The sequence below is a fragment of the Camellia sinensis genome, chromosome 13 (genome assembly GCF_055761805.1).
Source record: "Camellia sinensis isolate YWXY chromosome 13, ASM5576180v1, whole genome shotgun sequence".
NCBI classification, from domain to species: domain Eukaryota; kingdom Viridiplantae; phylum Streptophyta; class Magnoliopsida; order Ericales; family Theaceae; genus Camellia; species Camellia sinensis.
In genome coordinates, this window is record NC_138973.1 from 145,640,360 (window position 1) to 145,661,166 (window position 20,807).

Genomic DNA, 20,807 nt, shown 5'->3' on the forward strand with positions numbered 1-20,807 from the left:
ATACAGTTGAGCACGGCTGGAATTAAGCCCGGTAGTAGGAAACTACGACATCAACTGCACTTAGGCATGTTCAGTATAGCCGTTGATAGCCGAGATAATGTTGCCCGGCTGCCGTGCTCCCAGCAGAGTGGGCTGGCAGTTGGGTTAGGTGATGTATAGCAAGATTTGTGCTGACAGATGGGATAACAGAGCCACGTGTCGAGAGACCAATGGGAGTAGATTTGGGGTGCAGAAGGGTATATAAGCATGTCTGCGCCCCCCATACGCGATACAGGAACACTTTGTAAGGAAATTCTTACACTCAAACACTCCTCTCTCTCTCTCTATCCTGAGGTGTGCGCTAACTTGATCGTCGGAGGGTTTTTCCGGCCACACACCGCCGGGTAGCTCACCGTTATTTGCTCGCAGGTGACCGGATAGAAGCGGACCCTGGAAGAAAGGAGTGCGGGCTCGCCTGAATATTTGCTCCCCGTACATATATATATATATATAACACTTTAATTGCATAAAAACATAAACATAGCGCTATATTAGTTCCACAATAGCAATATGTTTTTCTATAATAGCAACATACTGTTCTAGAATTTAAACAACTATAAAAAAAACTAGTTTCACTATAAGTATTTAGACCATTACAAATTAAAACTAAAAACTAACAAACAAAAGTAATAAAAGAAGATATTATGCGGGTTTAGGTTTGAGTTTAGGTTTTATATGGAATAAGAGAAGATACTATGAGAGAGGATGTATAATAAAAATAAAGACTATTTGTATACAGTCTGGATCGGTTCTAATCTGGAACTGTAGAGTTCAATCCGGAACCAATTCGTAGACTACGAATTTTTAATTCTTCAATCTAGAACTGAACCACAGATTCAAAAAATCAATCCAAACCTACCGGATTGGACTGGACTGGATCGGATTACGAATTTCACGGATTCTTTGCTAAGTCCTAACGGATACCATTACCAAATCCTTTATTATAACACAATTTCAGAGATCATGCGCGGAAATTCAATACAATTTCAAAGATCATGCGCGGAAATTCTTTGGTTATGATTTTTTATTTTTATTTTTTAGTTATGACTAAAAAAAAGGAAAATTATGCTATTTTCTTCTTCAGTTATAAGGTGTATATGGTACACATTTAAGGAGTGCATTCCATAACCTTTTCCAAATATATAACATAGTTTTATATGATGTTGAATGGCATCATATTAAAAAATTAATCAGTTTGAAAGTAAAAATTGTTATTCATGAAACATTACAATATGCATGAAATAAGCGTTGCCAAGTTGTCTTTTTTTTTTGGGTAAGTAAGTCATAAAATAAAACAATGAAATTTACAAGTTTACAAGGGGCATACCCCAGGCATGCCCAAACAACAAATAAAAAACAAATAAAACCAACAAAATTACCATTACACCCCCTAAGAAAGGGGGTAAACAAGAAATTGAAAACACAATAACCCAACTTTGCCCATATATTCATTTTGTCCTTAAGTAACCCCTACCATCAGAGACAATAGAAGGGAACCTGAGGTGGATATATGGGCAAAGAAATACAAAAACATCACAAAGTTAAGAAACAAAACACACACAAAGACAAAGCAACAACCCTCAAGGCGAAACAAAGATGATGATCAACCCCACAAGCCCCCAGTCTCTATTGCAGAGAAAAACATGGAGTTCAGTAAGCGTCCCACTCCTCACAGCCGTGACATCCAAGCCACTTAACCAAAGCCGGGACGGAGGAAAAGATATACCCCAAGAGAAATCCCAGCAAAGTCACATGAAGCTAGCACGATCAAAAACCATATGCCACGAACTAGGGAGTTGAAGTAAAAGACAATAACCCCACAGCAACAAACCAATACACAGCCAACAAAATCATGAAATCAATCATCACATCCCCCAGTCCCTTCCTTGGTAGATCATAAGCCTCAAACCCCACGGCAGTGTGACCAGTACTCCATGTCAGGCGTGGCAATACGATCAATTAGGACGGGTCACATGAAGACAAGAAGCGACCAGAAAACCGATAGCTATCCTCCCGCTCATCTCCTAGTCTCTAACTCGGCTAGTTATTGAACCACTATTCTCCATAGCAGTGACTCCCCAATCACTCTTGGCGGAGATGGCTCAAAACCACCCTCATATCGAGTCACATGAGGATCACACGATCAATCACCATAAAATAATCAACTATAAAAGATCCGCCGCAAAGAGGTAAAACAAAAAGTTTCCAAAATAACCCAATTATGAACCCACACCTGTACGCATGCCTATTAGTGGCCCACAAGAAGAACTGAGGGCATTAAAGCACCAACACAAAACACGGCCCCAAAAACAAGATGATGGCTCCATTATATCATAAATAAAACCAATATACAGTGAGCCCAAGGAGTAGCCCAAAAAACGGACTGCCCACAGTGGGAAACAAGGGGCCCACCGCCCATTACCAAAATAACACCCAGCACAAGCAAACAGTCAATGAAAAGCCCCCTGAAAAGTTGACCATCCCAAGTGCTTCTCACCGAATTACATCATCAAAACCCACTTAATCAGGTTGCCCAGCCAATATATAAATATTTATTAAAATATATATATATATATATATAGAAGGCTACAAAAACCAAGGGCTAACAAGACAACCCACAGTCCCACAGAGTCCGGATCCTCGGCTGCCATTCTCAGCAGCCCTTCCCTGCAGCCCCCAAAACGACGTCGTTTTGGGGGCAAATTTTCACAAAAAAATGAAAAAAAGACCATGTTGTTGGTGTTGGTTTATGAATACTTGTGGATTGAAAATCTGAGGCTTTGACTCTGGGTTTTCAAGCTGGTAGATCAGATTGTTGATTGAAGAACCCAAAATGGGAATTTGTGTGTTGTTGTTGTTGAACCCAAGATTTGAAGCTCTGGGATTTCCTGTTTCAGAAGAAATTTTTGGCGTAGATGAAGATGAACGAGAACCACCATTAGAGACACCGTCCACGGCGGTGGAGCCTTGATCGACGACGGCGGCGAGGGCGACATTGCCGTCGTCGAATTCGGTTGCAATCCACCGGAGAATAGACTGATCTTGACCCGATTTAGACAACAAACTCTCCCAATCTTCCAACCCAATCCCAAATCTTTCGCCGCCGGAAACCTCCAGTGCCGCCGGAATCGGCTGATCTTGACCCATTAAATTGCATTCCTATCATCTAAACAAGTAAACACCCAAGAAAGCGAAGATCTGAAGGGTATGAAAGAGGGGGGGAAAATGGATTTGGGTGTTTCAGATCTGAAGGGTTTTTTGAAGTGTTGTTTAATGGGTTTTGAAAGGTTTAAGCTTTAAAACAACCTCAAAGCCATGAATCTGAGAAGAGACCCATTTACCCAGAGAGCTCACTCTGTTTTCTTTCCAGCCTTTTCTCTTCCTTTTGAGTGCCATATCACCATATGATGAGCTTCATTTACTTTGATTTTCTCCCTCCTCCTCCTCTCCCTTTGTTCTGGTTTTTTTTTTTTTTTTTTTTTGTGAAAATTTGCCCCAAAACGACATCGTTTTGGGGGCTGGGAAAGGCTGCCGAGAATGGCAGCCAAGGATCCGGTCCCACAAGCCTATGTGCTGCCGAAAAGGACCCCTGTGTGGTTCTTGAGCAGAGCAAAACATAGGTGATAGAAAAGAAAACCATGCAGGGCCCACCAACACCACCAAGTTCCAAACTAGCGGCGAAGCACAATTCAAACCAAAATATATATATAAAATATATAATGCTGATGAAGCTTTTACCTTCCCAACACACATCATGCACAGCCTGTATAAAGCAGACAGGCCATATCTCACGGCACAACCTTCAGAGCCACTCGCCCAGAGAGCGTGCAACTCAACCAGAGAAGCAAGTTTAGCACGAAGCTTCAACCTCGGCAGAGGATCAACGAACCCAGTAAATCACCATCGCTGGAACTGCGAACCAGCCATAATAACACGTTGGCAAGAGTTCCAATAGCAAGACGCCGGCGAGCAAACACCGACAGCCAAACGATAAATCACAAGAAATCAGGAACCCAGCGACACACCTAGAAAACATGCAGCTACCGCCAAAATTACAGCAACTGCAACCAGCATTGTAATAACGGCCCCTGTAACCCAGACGCTGGAAAACCTCGCTGCCATTGATGAAACATAAAGCTATCAAACAGCAAACTCGAAAATCGCCGATCACACCGCACCAGCATTGGCACCCATCATCGGCGTTAAACCTTCAGCAAGCCCAAAACTAGCACCGGTGAACAGACCAGTGCCAGGAAATGATCCATTCCGAAACGCTGGACTCCAGCCAAGAACACACACCGACTTCAAAGAAGACCGGTTGTAGCAACTTCAACATGGTCTGAACATTCCCTCTTGAAAACTCAAGCTGGACAGATCAAACATGTAAAGAATAACCCTCCAGCCAAACAATGAGATATGGCCGTAACAAAAGGCACTGAAACAGCACCATAACCTAAACTCACACAATTCACTCTATGGATAACAAACCAGCCCGAAAGATTTCACGAGACTGGTAACTCACACAGTACATTCTCCCTCAAGAGGTGAGAAAGACAATCGGACAGGGCACCATTTTCACTCCGGGGTGAGCTTTCTCTCTCTAGATTCTAGAGAGAGAGGCTCTGCTTTCTTCCCCTCTCTTTTGAACTTTTATCGATGCCAAGTTGTCTAGTTAAAGGGTCATGCTACATCCCCTAAAAACATCCCCCTAATCCCCTAATTTCCATATCAAGTAAAAAAAAAAAAAAAAAAAAAAAAGAAAAAGTTGCCTAAAATGGAAAATAGGGGGATTAGGGGATGTTTTTAGGGCTCCAAATCATTTCCCCTAGTTAAATAACATTAATGAAAACGAAAAAATTGTCATCTAACCTACTCATAAACTGTGTTTGAATTTATGATTTGGACAAAAATTTATGAAAGGAAATAAAAAGCTGAGAGGAATAGTAGAAAAATTAACTTATATTTCATTTGTATTTTTTATATTTTTTTCTTTATTTCTCTACAAATTCTTATCAAAATCATAAATTCAAATATAACGGTAAAAGTTTTAAAGTTGAAACACTAGAAATACAGTATAACTGTTTGATGTGGTGTAACGTCTTGAAATAATTATTATAAACCATCCACAATATTAATTACATAACAACACATGATAAGGTAATTATCTTCCATTAGTCCCAATCACTTTTACAGAAGAGTAATATATGCAAGTGTACATTCACAAGGCTAACCCTGAATCTATAGGATATATTATATAATAGAAAAATAGGATAAAAGTTAAACAAATAAGGAATGCCCTAAGGGCTTACAACTTCCCAAGTCAACACTTGATTACAACAAAAATGAATTTAAATCCAATATAGTTAAAGCCTTTGGCTTAAACAAAAATAAACACAATAAATACACAAAATGAAACTCTTGCTCTACATCCTCCCAAGCTATTGCCTTGGCGGATGCATGTCATCAGCACCTGAAAATGTTTTTCCCACATAGTATGAGCTAAAGTCCAGTAGAAATAATCCAACACAGTATATGAATCTTAACAAAGATATAAAATGAATGCATGTGCAATGCTCGTACCAAAACATTTTATATCCCTTTCCAAAACCATGCAATGTCAAGTTAATAGCATAATTCATAAATTATTTCCTTTAGAATAGAAAACGTGGCAGTGAATCACACTGTGAGAATCTCAAAACAAATACATCCTTTCAAGGAAATTTCGTCTGCAGGATACCGTAAACCGGCACCCATGTAAACATAGGCTATACAAACACTACTATTGCCATTTCACAAAAATTTCGTTCCCGAATCGGCATCCATGTATACACACGGTTTTTAGGACTTTCACCATAGATACTTAGGCCAACTTATTTCAATGAGACAACACATACTTCCCAGATTCACCCCTTTTTCTCAAAACGATAAACATTTCTAATGTATAAATATGAAATAATGCTCAATGCAAATGGATGAGATATTAGTTTCAATTCTCCTAATTCACATGCAATTTTTACAACAATTATTGCTATCATTCACCGATAGCCCAAAACAGATACCTCTAAATAGATAAACAATTTTTAATAAAGATAAGCTTTCCAAATTTTAAGATGTGAGTGATAATACATATCCAACTCTACCATCCTCATCAATATCAACCCAATTCCACATTTCCATCATTAATTTTATTTATCCTTTCAAAATCAACATTTGATATATTTAAGGTTGTCACGCCCCATTTTTTATGCTAACGGATACTAAGGGTGAGTATGGCCCAGATTGGGGTAAAACTAAGACCAATTCGTTATCTACAATTCCTGAAAAATTGGAACCAATCCAATCCGTTTAAATCATGGAACCAATCTGAACCAATTCATTTAAACACAGATCAGATCGGTTTAGGACCACGGATTCACATAATTAAATAACAAATATATATATATATATAACACTTTAATTTCATAAAAACATAAAGGGCAAATTATATATACCCCCTCGAGGTTTAGCTAAATTACAAATACCCCTCTGAGGTTTGAAAAATTATAAATTCTCCCTGAATGCTATATTTGCATAAGAAATTAGGGGGTAATTTGTTATGAAATATAAATCTCATGGGGCAAATTGTTATGAAAATACAAACCTCAGGGGGCGGGATGTAATTTCTGAAACCTTAGGGGGGTATTTGTAATTTAGCTAAACCTTGAGGGAGGTATATGTAATTTGCCCAAACATAAACATAGCGCTCTATTAGTTCCACAATAGCAACGTGTTTTTCTATAATAGCAACATACTGCTCTAGAATTTAAACAACCATAAGAAAACTGGTTTCACTATAAGTATTTAGACCATTACAAATTAAAACTAAAAACTAACAAACAAAAGTAATAAAAGAAGATATTATGCGAGTTTAGGTTTGAGTTTAGGTTTTATATAGAATAAGAGAAGATACTATGAGAGAGGATGTATAATAAAAATAAAGACTATTTGTATACAGTCTGGATCAGTTCTAATCTGGAACTGTAGAGTTCAATCCGGAACCAATCCGTGGACTACGAATTTTTGATTCTTCAATCTAGAACTGAACCACAGATTCAAAAAATCAATCCAAACCTACCGGATTGGACTGGACTGGATCGGATTATGGATTTCACGGATTCTTTACTCAGCCCTAACGGATACCATTACCAAATCCTTTATTATAACACAATTTCAGAGATCATGCGCGAAAATTCAATACAATAACGAGTACTATTATTAAGGGTTCTCTCATTCGAATATGCAATGAATACAACATGAGCTAAAATAAATAAATTGCCCATAGGCTTACATCTTTTAAATTAAAAGAGTGGGTTTAACCCTTTTACATCAATAGCATTTCGCCTACAAATAAAAGGCCCGTGGCCAACACATAAAAAGGATCCTCAATCTTAAAACACTTCTCGACGTTCACCTGAAAAGGAATTAGCAACGTGGGATGATCATAAAGTCTAGTAAGAATCCCAATATGATCTTAACAATAACAACAGACAGATAGTTATGATCACAAATGCTTTAAATCATATCACATACACAATGTGACGGTTTACACATAAATATACGTATATAAGAACTTTTCTCAAAATCATTCATTTCATTCAAGAATGCAAGCAATTCACTTTTCTTTTTTCTTGTTACCTTTTTCCTAAATTCTTCTAACAATAACAAATTTCTGAAAACAATTTCAAAAAGCCCATTTCGTTTTCTCTCACCTTTTGGACTTACACCTGGTTTGCCTTTTTGAAACATGTTCACAAGTATCCGATGTCCTTCACATTATTCATAATCTTAATACAGCACTTACGTCCATTTCTAACACATTTATATCTATGCATATATACCTTTAGTACAAAAGGAAAACAACAAGCAACCAGTAACTATTTACTCAACAAATGAGGCAACTCAGTCTTCTAGAACCATAACCATCATAACCCATAATATACACAGATACACTGAAACAATAATGATAAATAAGTTCTCCTCTACCTGCCTTAAACATGGTAAGCCAATGATACACATTTCCATAACAAAACACCAATTTACCAAACACCGGCTGGAAGGTAATGGTACCTCTGCCAAGTTTTCCAAGCGCTAGCTGGAAGGTACTAGTACCTTACATTCTAAGCGCGACCAATTCTCCAGGCGCTAGCTGGAAGGTTGTCACGACCCAAACCCGACCCTATGGGTTTAGCACCGTAATCGGCCAGTATTCCGTGATTACCGAAGGCCTGCTTAACAGTAATGACAGTAATATAGAGTAAAGGGGCTGGCGGAAGTCAAAACAGTAAATAAAAGATGTCCAATGAGCTGTAACAGTCTGAATACAAAAAGACTTTATATATATGCAACCAAAACATATATATATGCAACATATACACAAACATCCATGTCAGGGATCAAATCCTTAACTACAACTGTACAGTCAAGTCTTGTTCAACTATTACAAAACAGAAACAAAAGGGTGAATCTGAACGCCCCAAAACAGCCGTGGCTTGGACGGACTTGGAACCTCGAGGTGAGACACATAGGTTGGCTTGACAAAACAAGAGCTAACCCGACGCTCTTAGCTCCGGTCCGGTGCTTGGACACCTACATATATATATATATATAAACAGTGAGCTAAAGCCCAGTAAATAACAGTTATGTAAAGGGGTTAAGAATGAATGCCCTTTCAGTAATTAAACAGTCATATCAGTCACTTAGAAACCATAGCAATCATATGTGGTGCATCCCATAGCAAAACAGTACAGTAGGTCTTAACAGACCGAACAGTCAGTTGATGGCCATCATAACAGTAATAGTAATGGTTCCAAACATGGGAACCAATAGAGATCTCTGTGATAGTAGCAGTAACAGTACAGTAACAGTAAATTGCTATGGATGCCACAGATACAGTTTATAAATCGGACAAACATTCATTCATTAAACAATAACGTTTCCGTAAGTAGAACAGTTGATCATTCAGAAGATAATCAAAATTGAACATATCTTTACAACATTGTTACTCACAGAGCACTAAGCTATAGACAAGCTAACGAGCGTCCTCGGATGCCAACCCTACAGTTGCAGAACGAACACACACTCGGGATTAATAACTTAGCCCCTAATTATATATGGTGTGGTTCTATAACATTATCCTCATTAAGATGCCTTAAACTTGGCCTAGGAATGCCTAGGATAGAATGAGGATGCAAAAATGCACTTTAAAACACTTTTCAAATTTTTGCTGAAACAGAGGTCTTGCTCAAGCGTGGCTTTCTACGCTCGAGCGGACATGCAAACAAAGGAGCTCCGCTTGAGCATGACTTCCCTCGCTTGAGCGGACTGTAAACTCATGAAAAAGTACTGAATGCACGATTTTCATGCTCGACGGATGCTCGACCTCCGCTCGAGGGTGAGGCTCAGATCCTCGCTCGAGCATGAATTCTCTCGCTCGAGCGGACTGCAAAACATATGAACTTTTGGGCATATGCACTTCACGCTCGAGCGTGACTTTCTACGCTCGAGTGGAAGTACATGTACTCAGAGTGTATGCTCGAGCGTGAAGTCCTCTGCTCGAGCGTGGATCCAAAATCTGGAATTTCCAGATTGATCCTCAAGCACAAAATTCAACTTCTAAAGCTTCAAACTCGATTCTTTTAGGCTAATTTTCTGGAAAACACTTGAAGACTCATAGTATAACATGTCTTTGAAGATCAATTTGTAAAATCAAGCCCAAAGGTAAGCCAATTTGAACACAATTTCAAGGAAACTTGAAGAACAATGCAAGAATATTACATGCAAGTGTTCTAATGAATTCCAATGCTCCAAAATGTAACCAAATGCAAGTTTGAACTCCAAAACATGGTGAATTCATGGGTTACAACCAAGATGTGGACATGCATGTGAGGATTTCATGAAGAACAACTTCAAATTTCAAGAACATGTACATGCATGCAAGAATTCACTCTCAACTCAACACTTTAAATCAAATCTTGACTTAGATCACTAATTTTCCCATGAATCATGCAAGAACGACTTAAATTCACAACCAAGAAGGTGAATTCTTTACCTTAAGTCTTGAATTCCAAAAGTGCTAGCTCAATTTTGCAATTAACCTTCAAATCTTCTAAGTTCAAGCAAAATCTAGGTGAATTCAACCCTTTTCTTCTGCTCTTCTTCTCTCATACGGTTTGGGTCTAGAAAAGGCTGAGGAGATGATATGAAATGCAACAATTAAGTCCAAACAAAGTTTGTAGGAAATGGCCACTCAATAGCAATTTGGTAATAACCTCAAACTAATGTGATTTAACTATATTTAATCTAATTTAATCATTCCGAATCAAATTTCAATTAAACCTACCATAAAATCACATAAATTCTAATTAGCATAAAACACTAATCAATTTCTGGTTCAGTCGCTGATAAGACCTTCAATTCGCAGTTCAAAATTAAAACATGAATAGATTCATTCAGAAATCAAACAGATAGAAATGCATTCAAAATAATACACTCATACAATCAGTTCAGAATTTCATTCTCATCAGTTACTTATCATGCTTAATCATAGATTAGCACTAATCAGAGGTGAGGGTTGTCACAAAGGTAATGGTACTTCTCATTCGAAGCGCCAGCACATTTCCAACCATCTTAACATACTAGAATGCATAATAACACAAGTGTAATACATACACGATATTATTCAACACAACAATGCCATCCTTCACCGATGACTAAGGACAAAATCTCTAAATAAATGTATTAAATACTCGTAAAACAACAATCCAATTCTCGCAAGACTTTCAGTCCAATAACAATGATAATATATAAAGGTTCCAAAATTCGACCTCAAGTTCATTATCAATTTGTGAAGGGTGATGATTTCATTTTCTTTCAAAAAGACCACTTTTCTTTATTTTCCAATCCACACAACTCCAACCATTTTCTAAAAATTCATTCTCGTCATTTTACAAAACCAAAACCAAATCCATTCTCTTTATTTTACAAAACCAATTCCATCGGTATCAAAACCATAACTCAACTCAACTTCACATGATTAGTCTAAAACAATACCAATACTGTGGGTACTTCTCTTTTTATTTTCTTTTGATATAAACACAATTATACAATCCATATTAGCAAAATGCAAAGATTATTCAACTTCCTCCCTTTTAAATCCACTAAATCAATAACATTAAATTAGGGCTTTCCTCTCTCTTCACAAACATATTAAATCATTTCCCAATTAACCCAAACAACAAACAACTTAACAACTCCAATCACAAATATCAAACTCTAGATCTCCTTTCATGGCTTTCAAGAAAATCTATAATGAATATGATTTTTATGCAATAAAATCTACCACATATCTATCTATAGACGAGGTATTGGAAATGAGCAAAGAAATCCCTACCTCTTGAAGTGAAGAGGAGACAACCCAAAAATCACCAGCAACGAAACCACGAACTACTTGGATCAATAGAAAGCCCTTGACAAGATCTACAACCTTCCCAAAGGACCAAGGTGAAAGGATAGCTCTAGGTGAGTAGATTTGAAGATCCAAGTGCGAAAAATCAAGTTTTAGAGAGAGAAGAGAGAAATCATGGTTTGAGAGGAAAAAAGAATGAAAAGTAATGAGAGGAAAGTGTTTTGGAACCTATTTATAGTGGCTAGGCACTAATAAAACAATAGCCCCAAAGTCAAATGAAAAGAACAAGTCAAAAACCCCCCAAAAAGTAGGGCCAAAATTGACCCAAAAAGCTGAAATTTACATGCAGGGGTCAACCCTTCAAACAGAGGTGTCAACTCTTCAGGTAGAAAAGTAAAGTGTGCAATAGGCAAGGTGTCGACACCTCCCAGACTGGTGTCAACACTAAATTTCAACAAGCATTTCCAGATTCAACAATAGACAAGGGTCGACCCTTTCCAGACAAGTGTCGACTCTTAAGGCCAACAACAAAAGCAAGTGTCGACACCACCAAGATTGGTGTCGACCCCAAAATAAGATTTCTAAGATCCCAAACAACTTTTCAACGTAAACAAACGTGAACGAACAATCCCATTAAGTTTAAATTGATTTGTACTCCTCCAAAACTAAGATACAACAACACCAAGGATTCTCGAAATAAAATAAAATAAAGGATTCAGATACACTTTCCAAAAGTTTTAAAGGATACAAGTACTACAAGGGTGAAACCCCCATTTCTTTATAAACCAATTTCAAAGGTAAAAATTCACTAATTTATCACAACTCAATAATAAATACATTTTCTTAATCATTTTCAACAAAGCATTTGAAAACCCCTCTTTTGAAATCAAGCCAAACCCTAGGTTTGTCCAAAATTCCTCCAAATCACAATGTTGTTTTATAAAGACAAATATCTAAGTTGAAAATCATTAAAAAAAAAGTACGGAGAATCCCTACATCAAGCTTAGAAGATGAGAGAAAGAGTGAAGAAACTTCAACAATGCTCAAATCCCACTTCGTTCGGATCAAAAGGAAGTCCACGGCGTGCTCTATCTTTGTAACAAAGGGACACGGGTGAAGAACTCAACCGATCTAGGTGTATTTGTAGAGAGAAGTTGAGTTTTAGAGAGAGATGGTGTAGATCTAGGGTTTTCAGAATGTTTAGAGAGAGAGAAATGAAAAAGTGACTCAAAAATGATTTTTATGAGCTAATATACGCACAGATCGCTCGAGCGCAAGAAGTGTCGCTTGAGCGACCAAACACAATAAGTTGCACTGCTCAAGCAAAGAATACCAACTCCTAGAAGTTTTACAGAAAAAAGACCAACGCTTGAACTCAAGAAGGGTCCCTCGAGCCAACACCACTTGAGCGAAGAATACTACCTCCCAGTAGTTTTGCAGACCTACAAAAGTATTAAGAGTTCACAAAGACCACTTGAGTGCAAGAAGTGTCACTCGAGCGAAGGAGCAAAATTCTGGGCAACAATAGTTTGAAAAACAAGCTACCAACTTGTTCCAAATGCAACCAACACATCCCAATAGCCAAACTCAAAGAGAAATAAGGAAAAACAAGACATAAGCAACTATATAAGACAATAAAACCCGGATCCAAAACATCAAATGGATCGGGTCTAAACTAGAATCGCTATATGTGGCTTCTAACAAGCTAAAGCTAATAATCAAAAGCAGAAACTAAATACCTTTTCCCTTGCTTGTTAATAAAAAAATATTTTGACTATTTATGCCTCATAAGTTGGAAACAAAAGCTCACCAAACATTATTACACAAATTTTTAAAGTAGAAATAATTGAAAAGTAGAAACTAAAATACCTCTACCCTTGCTTGTTAATAATAACTTATTTAGACTATTTATGCCTAATAAGTTGTAGACAGAAGCTCAACAAACATTCTTACCCAAAATTTTAAAATAAAAACTTGTTGTAAACAATTCTATAAACTACACCAAACAGTTTTATTGAGGTTGGGGAGGCTTATGGGACACTTATCCTAAGTTCTCTAGTTCAATATCACCTCCAGACCAAAGAAGATATTAAAAAAAAAAGAAGATTAAAACCAAAAGGGGATAAAGAATAATAACAAATGAAAAAACTCAAAAATAAAAATCTTCATGAGGGTTTTTGACAATAAATTAAAGTAGAATTGAAAAAGTGCAGTTTAATAACTAGTAAAGTAGATCAATTGTGGGGAAATTTAGAAACCCAATGTGCCATTCAAATAAAGCAAATAAAGACTTTTCATGTTTTTCTTTCTATTAAAAAATATTTCAATTGCAATGAGTAAAATTAATCACTATTTTACCAAAATAAATTTTTCTTCTTATTGCTCTTTTGAGTTTTGATGAATAAATTTATTACTATCCCCCTAAATCTGTAGGTCTGAATCAATGTTCATTCGAGAAGTTATTAAGATACTTTTTACAAAATTAATTCGTACATATTCAAGCGTTGTCAAAGACCTAGTTGGGATGGATTCTCGTATGTAGAAGGTGATTGAATTGCTAGGTTTAGGGATGGGTGATGCTCGTGTTATAGGAATTTGGGGAATGGTTGGAATCAGTAAGACTACTATTTCTAGAGCTGTTTATGACTGTATCTCTTACCAATTTCAAGGCTGCAACTTTATTGAGAATGTTACAGAAGTATCAAAAAAATGTGGTTTAAAAACTTTGCAAGAACAATTAATTTCTGAAATCTTAATGGAAAAGGATTTGAAAGTAAGAAGTGATGGTTGTGCAGTACAGATGATAAGGCATATGGTATGCCATAAAAAGGTTCTTATAGTGCTTGATGATGTGGATGAATCAACCGACCTTGAAAAATTGGTAGAAGAGCACAATTGGTTTGGTTTTGGAAGTAGAATCATTATAACCACTCGAAATAAACATGCGTTAACTAGATATGGCATAAAACATGTCTATGAGGTTGAGCAATTAAGAGAAGATGAAGCTATAGAACTCTTTGTATCGAAAGCCTTCAAGAAACACCAACAAATGGGAGGCTATGAAGAGCTTGTACATCGTGCAGTAAAGTATGCAAAATGAGTTCCTTTAGCTCTCAAAGTTTTAGGTTCTTTCCTTTGTGGTCGAAACAAAGATGAATGGGAAAGTTCATTAAGCAGACTGAAAAAAATCCCTCTCAAGGAAGTTCGACAAGTACTTAGAATAAGTTATGATGCATTAGATTGGGAAGAGAAGGAAATATTCTTAAATATTGCATGTTTTTTCAAAGGGAATAACAAAAAGGATGTAACAAAAATTCTAGAAAGTTGTGGCTTCCACGCATTTATTGGAATAAATGTTCTTGTTGAAAAGTCTCTTGTAACTGTCTCATACAATAAGTTGTTGATGCATGATTTGATACAAGAACTAGGGCAGTATATTGTTTGGGAGCAATCACGTAAAGAGCCTGGAAAGCTCACTAGGTTATGGCTTAATGAAGATATAAAACGTGTATTGATGGACAATACGATAAGAGGTCTTATAAAAAAGCATGAACACTCAAAAATTGTTTAATTAACAAAAGCTAGTTCTGCATAATTTTGTCAGCCTTCTAATATTGTGTTCTTGTTATTTGCATGTGGTTATTAGGGAACAAACAAAGTGGAAGGCATATTTATGCAGTATAGTGACCTAGGAGTCTAGATCAATTGCAGTTGAGGCCTAAAGCTTTTGCAAAGATGTCAAGCTTAAGGATTCTCAAAATTTGTTGTACGCAACTCTCAGAAGAACTCAAATATCTTTCTAATAAGTTAAGTTATCTTGATTGGTTAGGATACCCCATGAAATACATGCCTTCGGCATTTCAACCAGAGCATCTTGTTGAACTTCACTTAACCCATAGCAGCATTGAACAACTTTGGGAGGGAACAATGGTATGAATATGCATTCTCTTTAATTACTTTGAATAAGATGCAAAGTCCTTGAAACAATTTAATTTCTGTAATTTATTTCTATTTAAGTTCTGTAATTTTTTTTTTCTTCAACAACGTCTAGGCAAGTTGAGGATCATGAATCTTAGTCACTCAACAATTCTAACGAAGAGCCCAGACTTTACAGGGGTCCCAAATCTTGAAAGACTAATTCTTGAAGGCTGTACAGGGTTGGTTAATCTTTATCCATCCATTGGAATTGTCAAAAGGCTTATTTTTTGAAACTTGAAGGACTGCAAAAGTCTCAAGACTCTTCCACATGGCCTTCAATTGGAATCTCTTGAAGTTTTTATTGTCTTTGGGTGCTCAAAGCTTGATAAAGTTTTGGTCAGCTTGGAAGATATGAGATGTTTATCAAAGCTTCGTTTAGATGGGACTAGTATCAGTGAATTTCGATCTTCAGTTGGACATCTTACCAATCTTTATTTCATTAGTTTGAGAGATTGTAAAAACTTGAGAAGTATTCCAGACAGCATTTGTCAGTTGAAAGATCTTAGATTTTTTATCCTTTCTAGTTGCTCCAAACTTGACAAATTGCCACAAGACTTGGGTGGTTTGGACCGTTTATTTGAGCTTTGTGCAGATTGGACTGCAATTAGACAACTCCCATCCTCCATTGGACTTCTGAAGAAGCTTGGAATACTAACGCTAAGAGGGTGTAAAGGAATATCATCTAATTCATGGAGTTCTTTCTTCTTGCCTTCATTTAATTCATGGAGTTCTTTCTTCTTGCCTTTGTTTTTATGAAAAGAGAGAGAGATAATTCCATGGCTTCTGGACTAGAAGCTTTGCCTGGGTTAGGGTCTTTATTTGAACTAGATCTCAGTTACTATAATTTAAAATCTATCCCCACAGCCATTGGTCACATCTACACCTTGGAAGAATTAAATCTTAGTGGAAACAATATGGAAAGTTTACCTGCAAGCATGAATCAACTTTTAAGGCTGTCAAAATTGTATTTGAATGGTTGCAAGAAGCTTCAAGAATTGCCAGAGATTTCATCTGAAATACAGAAACTACGAGTTGCTAATTGCCCATCATTAGGAATAATAAGGAGTCCGTCCAAATACAATAATTTTGCCGAACTGTCCTTCAAGAATTGCTTCAAATTGGTTTAGAATAAACAAAACCACAGGCTAATAGAAAAAATTCTTTCAAATCAATTTCATGTTCTCTCTCTCTCTCTCTCTCTCTCTCTCTGGTACTGTGAAACGGCGGCTCTACTCTTTTAGCTAATTAAACACCCTGATTTTTTTTTACTACTAATACATATATGTTCAACAAGTTCACTCATTTCAATTTTGAACACCCAGCCACTCCTACTTTGAACACCCAGCAATGAGTTTCTTAAATTTAAAAAAGAAAAAGAAAAAGAGCACTGGCATTTGAGTCCATTGTTTTCGTTTTTATTTGGATATATATAGGATAAATTACAATAATAGTCCCTAAAATTTTATACCTTTTTCATTTAAGTCTCTAAAGTTCAATTTTGTCAATTAAGTCTCTAAAGTATTTAATTTGAATCAATTTAGTCTTCAAAACAATATAAACATAAGCCTAAGGCTGTGTTTGGTACTTAATTTAGAAAGAGATTTGAAAAGGGAAGGAAAAAGATGTGGGAAACATATGTGAAATTTAGTTATATTTCACTTACATTTTACCTATTTTTCCTTTCTCTTTCCAAAACTCTCCCCATATCCATGAACCAAACACAGCATAAAGGTTATAAAAAATTGTGATTAGGCCTAGCTTTTAATTTATTGTTAACTTAATTATCCTCTGCATATGTATTTTTATAATTGGTATATTTCTCGCAGACTGATTAATTCTAATTGCTTATATAGGTCTTCTTCTATTTCTATTCTACTATTATTTATTTTTTTCTAATATATAATTATCCATTTTATCTGATTTTTTGACTATTTTTAATATTATTTTATATTTCATTTCATTATTTTTTTTCTTGTTCCACCATTATCTTTATAATTCATCTAGACTATAATTAATTAGATCTTTTTTTTTTTTTTCGTGATATTAATTTAAAAGATTCTTTTGGAGAGTTCCGTTGTAAGGATAATGATAATTATATGTATTATTTTCTATAGGAGCTAAGTGCTTAAATCATTAATAATTTTTTAAAAATAATTACAAATCGGTGATAAATTTATACATATTAATAATTAAAATTTTAATTTTTTTTGTATGAATTTGTAATTATTTTTTAAAATTTATACTAAATTATGAATTTTCAAAAAAAAAAAAAAAAAAAAAAGCCTCCAATCTCCAGACTAGGTGTGAGTCCTATAACTTATCAAAAACAATTTACATAGTATTGTATTTTGTTGGATTGAAACAAAAATATTAGAGATAATTACAAAAAAAAAAAACTCTAGTGTTTGAGTTTTGTAACAAAATAAATCATGAATTTTTTATTTTATTAATTTAAACTTTAATCTTTTATTTTATTTTTAATTTAAACAATTTGTTTATTTTTGTTAAGTAGAAAAGACAAAAAAACATTTAATCATTAAAATACTCATTTTTTTTTTTATTGATTTTACTTAATGATAGGCAAATGATTTAGATTAAAAATAAATCAAAATTTAAGATTTAAATTGGTAAAATTAAAAATTTAGGGTTAATTTTGTTATAAGGTTCAAATTCTAGTTTTTTTTTTTAATTTTAATTGTCCCAAAATATTAATATATTTATAAAAAAAAATAGCTATAATTTGAGAAGTTTAAAGGGTTAATTTTCTTGCATCTAAAAAATAATATATAAATTTCAAATACACCCTCTGCATTTTTCTTAAAATAGGGATTACTCTTTGTATTTTGAATAATTATAAATAGTCCCTTGCTAGAATTTTTTTATTTAATAGAATTAATTGAAAAATAAAATTTCCAAATGTTCATATATAAATAATAAAATTATTTGAATTAATAATTGAAATATATTTCTAATATCATTAAAAACTAGTAATTGATTTGATGATTTATGAATAAAATGAGCCATTTATTATGAAATTAGAAATATCAATGGGTGGAATATAATTTTCAAAACCGCAGGAGTGATTTGTATTTTAAGCAAAACTCAAGAAGTGTATTTGTAATTTATCTAAAAAAAAAAATTAAATTTCTCTCATGTTGACTATCAACATGACAGAATTTGAGGGGTTCATGAGGCCTACCATGAGTCATGTTTGATAATTCGAATTGTTTTTTTCGTAAGGCACTTAGGCCCCATTTGTTTTGGGAGATAGAATGAAGGGGATTGATAGTGAGGGGATTAATAGTGAGGAATTATTAAATTATTTTTATATAAAATAATAAAACAAATAAAAAATATAAAAATTAAACATTAATATTTAAAAAAAATTCCCAATATATAAAAAATAAAAAAATTTCTAATCCCTTCATTATTTTTCTAATACCATCTCTACCTGCTCCTTACCAATCCTCCTTCCTTCTCCTTACTAGTCCCAAGGGATTACTAGTCTCCTCCCTATCTCTCAAAACAAACACCGCATTCTCAATCCCCTCCTCACTATCAAACCCAATCCCCTCCCTATAACCCCAAACAAAGAGGCCTTAATGTAACGCCCTGGAATAATTACAATAAAACCATCCACAATATTAATAAATGACAATACTATTCTGAATACAATATCCTTTCCATTTCATATAATCACAATGTACAAAATGTAGCACATGCATTTATACATTTACAAGTCCTAACTCTGAATTTATAGCATGTGTTACAAGTTAAGAATATGAAATAAGAGTTAAACAAATAAGAAATATCCTAAAGGCTTACAACTTTCCAAGTCAATGCTTGGTTATAACAAAATGGATTTAAATCCAATACAGTTAAAACCCGTGGCTTGTACAAAAACATATACAACAAATAAACAAATGAAACCTTCAGCTCTAATGTCTTCCCAAGCTATTGCCTTGGCGGAGGCATATCATCAGCACCTGAAAATGGTTTTTCCACATAGGGTGAGCCAAAGCCTAGTAGAAATACTCTAACACAGTTTATGAATCTTAATAAAGATATAAGGTGTTATGCATATGCGATGCTCGTGTTAAAACATTTTATACCTCTTTCCAAAATCATGCAATGCCAAGTTTATATCTCAATTATGAAATTATGTCCTTTACAATAGAAAACAAGGCAATGAATACGACTCTGTGAATCTCTAGGTACGTGTTTGCAAGTAGACATACAAGTATTATCAATTTGCTATTTTTGCTGGTATTAACCGAAAGACTCGACACCTATCTGCGCGGGTTTCTAGTCTTTCACTAAGGACACACATGCCAACTTAATATTGTAACCACACTCCCTACCCAAATTCACCAAGTATTCAACCATTTTTCTCCAAACAATAACATTGTCAATGTTTTCAATATGCAACAATACTCAATGCAAATGGATGAGAGATTAGTTTCAATTCACCTAATTCTCATGCAATTTTTACAACAATCATAGCTATCCTCTACCGATAGCCCAAAACATATATCTCTAAATAGATAAATAATTTCCAAAAAGATAAACTTTCCAAATTTCAAGATATGAGTGGTAATACATACCCAACTCCACCATCCTCAACAATATAAACCAATTCCACATTTCCAACATCAATTCCATTTGTGATTTCAAAAGTAACATTTAACATTTCTAGGGCAAAACCCCCTCTCTCTTTGAAAACCAATTCTAAGGATGAAAACACATCATTTTATCATAACTTATCATCATTTACAATCTCATAAACCTTTTCAAGAATGAAAACTCCTATTTTTAATTTTAAACAAAAACCCTTGTTTGCTCAAAAACCTCCAAATCCTAATGCCGTTTTAGAAATAGCAAATAACTAAATTAAAAATTATAAGAAAGTGCGGAGAATTCCTACCTCAAGCTTAGAAGACAAGAGAAGAGATGAAGAAATTTCAACAACACCCAAACCCAACTTCGTTTGAATAAAAAAGAAGCCCCCGGCGTGCTCTACTTTTTAACAAAGGGAGTAGGGTGGAGAAATCAACGAATCTAGGTGTATTTGTAGAGAGAATGTGAGTTTTAGAGAAAGAGAAAGAGTGTAGATTTAGGGTTTTTAGAATGTTTAGAGAAAGAGAAGTGAAAAAATGACTCAGAAATGTAGCTTTATGAACTGATATACGCGCAGCTTGCTCGAGCGCAGGAAGTGTTGCTCGAACAACCAGACACAATAAGTTACACCACTCGAGCGTAAGAAGTATCGCTCAAGCGGAGAATACCATCTTTCAAAAGTTTTGCATACAGAAGACCACCGCTTGAGCTCAAAAAAGGCCACTCGAGC

The 20,807-nt window shown here is 35.2% G+C and overlaps 1 protein-coding gene across 1 annotated transcript; it reads left to right on the forward strand.

The window, feature by feature from the left end:
- Positions 1-14,051: 14,051 nt before the first annotated feature.
- On the forward strand, positions 14,052-16,216 carry LOC114299781 (TMV resistance protein N-like). The gene is made up of 4 exons (XM_082900975.1): positions 14,052-14,564; positions 14,853-15,015; positions 15,312-15,412; positions 15,701-16,216. Exons 1-4 carry the CDS (start codon positions 14,052-14,054, stop codon positions 16,214-16,216), a joined length of 1,293 nt encoding a protein of 430 aa, XP_082757101.1.
- The last annotated feature ends 4,591 nt before the right edge of the window (positions 16,217-20,807 follow it).